Source organism: Rhodnius prolixus, unplaced genomic scaffold (genome assembly GCF_049639745.1).
Source record: "Rhodnius prolixus isolate KJV_2025 unplaced genomic scaffold, Rpr scaffold_8, whole genome shotgun sequence".
In the NCBI taxonomy this organism is placed as follows: Eukaryota; Metazoa; Arthropoda; class Insecta; order Hemiptera; family Reduviidae; genus Rhodnius; species Rhodnius prolixus.
In genome coordinates, this window is record NW_027411593.1 from 20,096,353 (window position 1) to 20,105,943 (window position 9,591).

Sequence of the window (9,591 nt, forward strand, 5' to 3'; positions counted from 1 at the left end):
TCTTCAGTTATTCTATTAGCAGTTTACATATTTGCATTACAATTACTAAAAAACACTTCAATTTGTTCTCAGGCGATAAAAAACATTTATTACTGGTACCAGCTCAAGTTCGTAAAACTGCTGGAAAATAATGGTTCCTATTACACTTAAGTCAGAGAAAATAGCTGAAAATTTCAAATAAATTATTCATACAAAAAGATCTTTATGGTTCTAAAAGAATCGAATGGGCAATAGCAGATGATGAAATATAGAATAACATAAAACAAGAAGTTTAATTGCAAATACTAGAAGAAATTCACTAATAAGTAAAGCTGGAGTTTTTCAAGTTTTCTGCTTTATGAGAATTTTAACTATTTAAAAGTCATCACAGCAGACAAAGAGGTTAGTTTGTGATTTAGCATGCCTGGGTCTGAGTAATAATTTCAAAGAATTAGTAAAAACCTTTACTTCATCTTAAGTGAATGCCCCTAAATCGTTTACAGAGTTTTATTTTATATGCTTTAGCTTAAAGAAGCTTTGATTTAGGTAAAACTTATTTAACTATGTTATAATGTCACATTAGTATCTTTTATACAACTCAATTAACTGAAGAGTATATCCTTGTTTTTAGAACTCATTGTAAATTTGCTAGCTAAGTTTAGCTCAGCAACAGATTGTGATTCTGCATCATGCGTTCTACTTTTGAGCTTTAGTAAAAGCTGCTAAAAGTAGATAGTCCACTCATTTCCATTCCTTAAGTCTCTGATTACTTTCAGAACATTGTTAGTCGTATAACGCTAATGTGAACATAAATGTATTGAATCGTTAAAATGAAACAAGACCGTTAATGCGCCGGCGTATTTTAGGTAACTAAGTAACGACAGAGTATAAACAGAAACAACACTCACTAATTAAAACCAGTTATGATAATGGAAATGCTCGCAATGTAATACTTCTTTTATGATGATGATGATGATGAATGGTATAGTTCCTACAGTTTCCAGCCCAGATCCTTCATTAAACAGGGTTCCTAATGGTCATTATTGTAAGCATAATTTCTTTTAATATTATAATTATAGCACATGTTTATTTTCCAAGTTCTATCTCTTACATAAGAAATACAAAAAAAAGACTAGGAATGTTTGTCTACAGCTGGAGATTTAAAAAATAATGTAAAATTACATGAGAAAATCGCCATCTTGCAAAAGAACAAGCAATATAACTAATAAATTAATAATATTAGAAGATGAAGAGTGAAAGATATCGCCCTGTACGTCATGAAATTAACGGAAAAATAAGATCTAACTAACCTATTGTTGATTATATGAAGAAACACAAATATTTTGCGGTATACGTTGTCAGAACACTGCTAAAACAACTCCATAGGATTTCTCATACTGCTGCAGAATATCTTTAAAGTACTCGCTGAATGTACGGTACCTTTGAAAACGTAGGATCAGATTGAGAAAAAGCGGTTGCTGCGACAGCGGCAGAATGCTCTTTTCTTCGTTATAATTGACCAAAAACAATTGATATTTGAAGAAATATTTAAAATAATAGAATAAGAATTCTTTAAAATTACTAAACGATTTTGTTGAGGAGAATGTGAAAAAATAACTTTTAATTGTAGTTTTTTGTTTGTTCATTTATTTTTAACGTCATATTTAATTTTATGCTGTATTACACAGAAATAGTCATAATTATGTATGGGAAAAATAGGTTAAAAAAAAAAATTACTAGGGCACCTGGGCCCCTGTAATCAAACCATTATTTTATGAAGAGTAGTCTCATTAAAATTGTTTCATTATGTTCTGTTTACTGTTTCTATTTTCACTTTTTGAAGCCATACATTTAACTTCCACAAATTACAGCAGTTTATTTCAAAATGCATTTGAAGAAGACTTTATATACTGCAAATTACAATAAAATTAACTTTTACAGCTCCTGAATTTCAGCCAATTGAATCAAATAATTGGTTAATACACATCAGATATGTTCGTAAAGAATTTGATATTTGTAAGTTAATTATTGAAGAAGACCTTGTAAGAACCAAGGGATGTAATGAATATGCGAATTATATTCTTGTAAGTACTAAAAAGCGCTTGTTGATTATTACCAATTTTACTAACTAGAAAATGTTTCTTTTCGCGAGTTATCGTTTAATTTTATGTGACTTTGCTTCTTTTATATTTAAAAAAGAAATAAAGAAATTATTATCCAGTCTGGAATGCAGTTATTTATAGAAGTACTTACATTTCCTATGTTCTTCCCAGATTAATTAGTGTTAAACTTAACTTTTGCAGGGTTTAATTTTAAGAAGGGAAGGTAAAGTCAGAGAATCTTTGGAATGTTTTCAAAAGTGTTGTTTTTTAAACCCTGCAAACATTCTAAATATGTTGCAAGTTGGAAGGAGTTGGTAAATTATTTTTTTTAAAGTTCAATAGCTAATATATGTATCAACCTTATACAATTGTCCTACCAGACAGTTTTAATATAAAGATTATTGTTGAAATAATTAAATTATTTCATTAGGTTTCTTCTTGGACAGAAATATCAAGCTGTAGAAGCATTTATTAAAGCAGAAAAACAAGCAAAATCACCTGATTGGAATGTTTATCACAACCTTGGTTGGTTTGTAATACTGATTAATATAAACTTTAAAACTGATCAATTTTTATAAGACCATAGAGTGCAAAGACCATAAACACAGTTCCTACATTAACGAATTTCATTTTTTAATTGGAGTTGCTTACAACTCTACGAATTTTTACAAATTTCAATTTTATTTTTTCATGTTATTTGGTATTAATTGTTTTTTAGGATTATGTTATGCAAGTTTACTAAGAATTGGTAAAGCTCGTGAGTGCTTAACAAAAGCTGTGCATCTAGGTCGTGCAGAACAATGTTATACTGCATTGGCAGAGCTGTATCTATCAGAAAATGATATTAACAGTGCTTTAGATGTTTATAACACAGCCTTGGAGTAAGTGTTTTTTATAGGAAAGTATGTATTATCTGTCTTCACAACAAATTTAATTATATTCATCTATTCAGAGAACATAAACCATTATACTTATTATTAACAAAAAAAAAAAAAATCATTATAAATAGTAATGCTACTTTCAGTTGAGGTGTTGACTGACGAAACCATGTCAGATCATATGATGTACCTAAATTTAATATAAAGTTATGCTTCTATTATTTATTTGAACGCTATTCACATGAAAATACACACCTGCTCCATTTTCAATATTCTTCTGATTCAGGCAGTGGCCGCAAAATGAATATTTCCAATGAAAATTCAATTTGCCTGAAAAGAAAGTTAGGAAAAAAAAAATAACATTCTTTTCATTGATTTTATCAGTCGTAGCAATGTTTATTGTATCCGGTTTTGGACTTTCATCAGAGACATGGAAAGTATTTTACTTACATTAAGAATGATTGAGATCAGTTAATAGTAGATCTCGAATTGTCACCTGAAACACACGTAATGTCGCAATGAGATACCTACATATCATGATTACGAAAAGATATACTTTTGAAGAAAACTCTCTGTTTAATAAAATAATGTCTTCAAAACTATTAGACATAGAGAGATCAAACTATGGTTTTGTTTGCACTATTGAGGTAGGCTAAAATCCGATAACTGGAAGTAATATTTTATTCATGCAGTTCTTAAGAGGGCTAAAGGAGTAATACATTCTTTATTCATTAATCAAGAAGCGGTCCTGTTCTCCGAGTTACTGCAGACATAAGTTTTTCTACCATCCTCTTCAAATCTTTATGACTGTTTATGAGATAATATTAATATTCGATCATTATAATGCTTTTCTAGATTATTTCCGTCTAGTAGTGAGCTTGCTGTTTCAGCCGGTAAAGTTTATTTGAAAGTTGGTGATACAGCACGGGCTCTAGATAAATTTGGTTTGGCTCTAGCAATTAATCCAAGGGATTGGCGAACATTGCTCACTGTCGCTTCTATCATGCAGGTAACATTACTTTTTGTAACATTGTGTATTTGTTCTTTCGTTTTTATGAAACAAATACATTTTTCTTTGAATGGAAACTTCTTTTTTTGCTAATTAAAAAATTATGGTCTTGATTAACAGATATTGTAGCGTAGTTGTCTATAAGTTAGGGAAGTCCGACAATTCCTTTTCATAAAATGGTCTTGGCAGATCTGTGTAACTATTAGACAGATTAGATAGTTGATTAAATTTTTTTATAATGATCATTTTTGAAATTATAAATATAATGTTTGACGATGATCTTTTCGAAATTCCCAGAAATTAGAGAAGAAGAAAATAGAATGTACCATCCTTTTTTAATCAATCCCTGCCAATTGTACTATGTTAAATAATTTTAGTTGCATCATTCCTCTTGCCTTCTTTTAAGAGGAAGTCAAATGTCCCTCACCATTCCCGAAGCAATGTGTTCGTTACTGCAATTATAATACTTAAAAACTGAAGAAGACAGTATGTTTACACAGATAAATTTAACTGACAACGCTTCTGCGATTTATCTTTTGAGTAAACGCAGTATAATTGTCATCTTACCTATTAAATATGCATTGATTTATTACAGGAACATAAAGAATTTGATGTCGCTCTTTCTAAATATAAGATAGCCGGACAAATGTTACCAGAATCAGTTGCTCTCTGGAATAATATGGGTCTTTGCTTCTTCGGGAAAGGAAAATATGTGGCGGTAAGTATTAAAATCAGTTGTAGTCAACTTTTTATCACGATCAGTTGTAGTCTTATCATGATCGATAAATGTAATTTATGTAAAAGGCGATGAGTTGTTTAAAAAGAGCTATCTACTTGGATCCAATGGACTGGAAAACTCTCTACAACTTGGGACTCGTTCATATACATGCTAAACAGTATACTTCAGCTTTTCATTATCTTTCCGCTTCAATTAAAATTGATCACCGACATTCCCAATCATTTATGTTGTTAGCAAGTAAGTAAAATTAATTAGAACTTCGTAATTATTTATTTTATGTGTAAAAGATATAAGCATGGGCAACCTTGGTTAAAAAGTCTGAAAAAAGAGAATTTCTTAATATACAACCCTCACGACCACTCGAAATCATTCAGTCTTATGTCCGGGGATACATCGGGCTTGCTGACTCGCAATTCCTTGACACAATTTGCATCGTAAAATTGGTACAAACTCTAAAACATATAACAACTGATGCATTAAGATTTTATATATTTTACTTATTAGTGATTCCTTTCTCGTCTTCTCTTAAGATGAAATATTTCCCGTATTTTGTTACATACTTAGTCATTCTCTAAGCAAGTAAATTACAGAGTGAATTTGCTATTGTGGACATCTCATAATTTAAATTACTTTTGTTTTTTAAGTTAGTGATTCCATCAGAAAAACGTTCCAACGTTTCTTGATCGTTTGTCTCGGGTGCCGTCTCGTGTACTTCCGACCGCCGAACAGTAATCATCAACACATTTCAATTGTAACGTTGATGAAATTTAAAAAAAAATAAATATTTTTGCTACTTATGCATTTGACGGAGGAATAATTTCATTTACTAATGAAAGAAGTTGCTTTTAGAAATACGAAGCTGTGTAAATTTTGGAATATTTTAAAATATAAAATGTATATTCGACAATAATAAAACCGGTATTTTAATGTATTTTAACTGGTTCTTAAGGTTAATCTTCTTTCTTAAGGATATGCTAGGAATTGCAGTTCAAATATACCTGTATATACCATTTATTTTATTCTATATTTTCCAAAAAAAAAATCCTAGAAGTGGAAAATGCTTTTTCCCAAAAAAAAAAAATCAACATTTTGCATAATTATCTAATTTAATTTTAATACCTTATGTTCTTACAGTTTCATTGCAAAAATTATCTGATAATGAGAATGCTACAAAATGTTTTGAACAAGCAATTAAATTAGATGCTGATGATATTACGGTCAGAATAAATTTTACTTCACATTTGTATGCAATGAATAGAAAAGACGATGCTCTGGAACAACTAAACATAGTACAGCGTTTAATACAACATTCGGAAATAGATGACAGGGTAAGATTAAATATTATTTTTTGAATTTAGGAAACGCTGTAGCTACGAATACATTTTATAATTTTAAGAAATTAAGGTACTGGTATTAGAATTTCATTTGAAATTTTTCTTCCATATGATTGCAGTTCTAATTGTTTTCTTATACATAGAATCTAGCTTTAGTTGCAACTTATGATATCTGTTATATATCTGTTGGATTTAGAGCTTATGTGATTGATATTCGCGGTTCACTCTCTGTGTCAGCTTATTTTGAAAAACTCATTTTTTTATGTTTTTTTATCCTACTCCTACTCGAAATGGATTTAAAAAAAATAAATAAAACTAGAGTCTTTTGAAATCAGTATCCAATTGGATTATAGCTTGAGATATGTTAATGACAAAGAATTTGTTGGGTGGACATTAAGACCGTTAAAATCGCTATTGCCATTATTCCACTTTGACGAAAATGTCCGGCACACTGTTGGAGGGTTTGGACTTTTAATTTGTTCCTGATAAGAATTGCGAGAAGTATCTCGTCTGAGAGATCAGCCGTAGTGGTAATTGAGTATCATAAGTAGTTTCGTGAGGTGAGGTGTGTGTATTTTCATCAAAAACATAAAGCGAAAACTGTAGGATTGAATTAACGACTTACAAAACTAGTACCTTTTCCAGCAGTATATTCCATACCATATATACAACAAAATTAGTGCTTTAAAAAAATCTTTATTATTTCGCTTTAAATTAAAAGCTTCCTAAATGTCTGCGACATTTTTGCTATTCTAGACTAAAGAGGCTGTTAAGCAACTGACTCTTGCATTGACTCATGGCATTGTTGCACAATCTACTGAGTTACAAATACCATCCAAGGATAGGCAAACTAAATCTGATGAAGAAGAAGAACTGGTTCAGAATCAGGTGGATGATTATATTGATAACTTACCAGATTAACATTAAATCACTATTGTTCATATAATACTTTTCATTTTAAAACTTTGGTTTTTAAACAAATTGTTTTGGTTTACGAAGATGTAGTTAGTTTTTTTTATTTTATTTTAGATTAAAGAAACATCAAATGTATTGTGTTGAATGAAAAACCTTTTTCATTATGGACTATTGCAGGATTTTTTATACCACTGGATATTCATTATTCATTTTGTTCCTTTTTGTTCATGTTGAATTCGCAATTCAAAGTACTAATTAATTTAGTTTAATTTATTAATAAAAAATTAAAGTGGCATTTAATGAAAGGTTTTCGTCAAAGAACTTAACTCTTTTATCTATGTATTTACCTGTTTAGAAACATTAGAGTTACATGAGAACCATTTGCACCTTTCAGATATGACTGAGACGTAAGAACAAAAAGTTCAGAGTGATCGCTTTGGGGTGAGAATGAAATTTCAGACTAATTCCTACACTATTTTCACTGCACAGTGGAAAACTATAACTAATGAGAGAGATTAGTTAATGTATTCGATCGGAGTGTAACGCGCTTAATATAATACAGGCCTCTTCTTAATTAGGCAATGCAGAATTCAAAACCTAGATCATCGAAAGAGCAGTACTAATAATTTCATTTCTGCCTTTAAAAACAAGGTAGTTTGATCCCCAAAGTCAAATCCATCTGAAATTTTTAAGGGTAATGCATCATTCCGTTTAATTTCTACGCTTGTGGGGATTGTTTCTTACAACGTTTTTTTATGTAACAACTATCGAGCGTAAAAAATTGGGCATCATATCATATTTACGTACTTTAAACTCGGAATTCCCCACTAATTCATTTAATGATTGAAAATAATAAAGGACCAGACATGCCACAAAAGTCGCTTAAGAGGTAATCCTCAATACCCCTAGAATTCACATAGAATTGCACTGAAAACCGAATTTGCCAAGAATAAGGTTTAAAAAAAAAAAAAAATGTATTTCTGTTGAAGAGATGTTCATCACAAATGAAATATTAAGTTTTAGCTTCCTACTATTTTTCATTTTTGAATTAACATTCACATTACATACACTCACAATATATATTTTTTTTTTTTTTGGTCTCAGGAGACCTCAAAAAGTGTATTTCCCATTTAAACTCGATTTGGAAAGGAATAAGAGAAAGTATGACAAATATCTCCACAAATTAGACTTCAGTAATATCTGCTTGCCACTCTGCTTATTGTTCATTTTTCAATATTTATTTTAAAGGTATGTCGTCGAGAACTGACTCGTTCGCAAAGTAATAAGTACAGTTTGTATCTCAACAAGTTTTATTAATGAAGTGATTCGAAATGAAACCAATTGATTTTTTTTTAAATTAATGGAAAGATTAGAGAATTCTCATAATCATTAAAAGAATACCCTTAATTTTTGTTCACTGTCATTACAGGTTTTTATCAACAAATAGGGCGCATATTTTTTTTTATCAACAAAAATTTAACAAAAAATATATTGTATTAAGTCAACAACACCAACATGGAAAATCAAAAGTAAATAATTATTTAAGAGCAGATAAATTTTTAAAACAAAAGTAAAAATGAATACAAAGAAAAAAACAACAATAGATGTATATACATATAAATATATATTAAGTATGACTTTTTTTAACCATTAATTGTTTAATTTATAGCTTCTAAAAAACTAATTTTGAATTTAATGTCATGGTGGACGTTAATAATAATTTGGGCTTTTCATCCAAATTTGCTTATTAATAAGTTTAGGCTTATACCTAATACTTGTTTTTTCAATTAAAAAAAAATAAAAGAATACGGTGCAGTAAATGTATTAGCTGCCACAAAAATATAAATTGACAAAATACTGGCTCACCTTCATTCGGCATCTATTTCTTTTATGGTTTATCGCTTACAATTTCAAAATATTGAATGAAGGGTATTTAATAATCTTGTAACAGAATGGTAACTTATTAGAAGAAATAAAAAACATTTAAATAATCGTGATCCTAAGAATTAGTTTAGTACAAAGAACGCGAGGATTTAATTTTCTTTCGTACAAAAAATAAATAAATAATAAGTCCACTTTAGATAATATAGTAAATTCAGTTTGGATAATACATATTTTTTTAAAGGTCACCTGTAATATAGTTCTTTAACGTAAGAGGAAAAAAAATTGCTAGTACGGAATGCTTCCCAGAAATAAATACAAATTAAGGGAGAAAAGATAATCCTCACGGCTACTTGTAGTAAAATTTAGTAAATTCAAAACTATTTCATTATAAACTCAAGGCTAAAAGTTAAAAAAGCATCGCAAGAATTATTCTGTCAGAAAACCAAATTCCAGAGATTCATTTTCCTGGACAAAATTATATCACTAAAAAAAATTAATGTAGTCAAATAAGGAAGGAGTAGGGCAATAACTTAGAATAGGTTTGGCGAATAGAATGCTTTTATATTGAAGATTACCTAAGACTACAAAATAAACTTAACTGCCCATAAACTGAAGGTATCCAAAGGAAAATTCAAAAATCTCCATAAATCATCCAACATCACAAGCTGTGCCATACACTTGAGATGGTTCAGAGATCTGGTGTGGAATACAAAGTCACCTTATCAAATGTTTGAGGAAACAGGACACTACT

The 9,591-nt window shown here is 29.7% G+C and overlaps 1 protein-coding gene across 3 annotated transcripts; it reads left to right on the forward strand.

Annotated features, from left to right (window-relative positions):
* Nucleotides 1-75: 75 nt before the first annotated feature.
* Nucleotides 76-9,179, forward strand: LOC141451019 (BBSome complex member BBS4-like). 3 transcript variants are annotated; one of them, XM_074122032.1, is made up of 12 exons: nt 76-381; nt 846-1,024; nt 1,921-2,063; nt 2,283-2,395; nt 2,512-2,606; nt 2,800-2,962; nt 3,815-3,968; nt 4,564-4,686; nt 4,773-4,944; nt 5,842-6,035; nt 6,798-6,929; nt 7,351-9,179. In XM_074122032.1, exons 2-12 carry the CDS (start codon nt 940-942, stop codon nt 7,354-7,356), a joined length of 1,380 nt encoding a protein of 459 aa, XP_073978133.1. In that variant the 5' UTR covers nt 76-381; nt 846-939; the 3' UTR covers nt 7,357-9,179. The 3 variants fall into 3 exon arrangements, with proteins under 3 accessions (XP_073978133.1, XP_073978132.1, XP_073978131.1); XM_074122031.1 differs by lacking the exon at nt 7,351-9,179 and adding an exon at nt 7,071-7,286; XM_074122030.1 differs by lacking the exon at nt 7,351-9,179 and having other exon boundaries at nt 6,798-7,064.
* The last annotated feature ends 412 nt before the right edge of the window (nt 9,180-9,591 follow it).

What these genes read in the sequence shown, in the direction of transcription:
- LOC141451019 (XM_074122030.1), top strand. Translation starts at nt 940, where the DNA reads ATGATGATGATGATGATGAATGGTATAGTTCCTACAGTTTCCAGCCCA. An exon ending in GGTTCCTAATGGTCATTATT is followed by an intron (nt 1,025 to 1,920) that starts GTAAGCATAATT and finishes TAACTTTTACAG; the next exon opens with CTCCTGAATTTCAGCCAATT. An exon ending in GGAAAGGAAAATATGTGGCG is followed by an intron (nt 4,687 to 4,772) that starts GTAAGTATTAAA and finishes TTTATGTAAAAG; the next exon opens with GCGATGAGTTGTTTAAAAAG.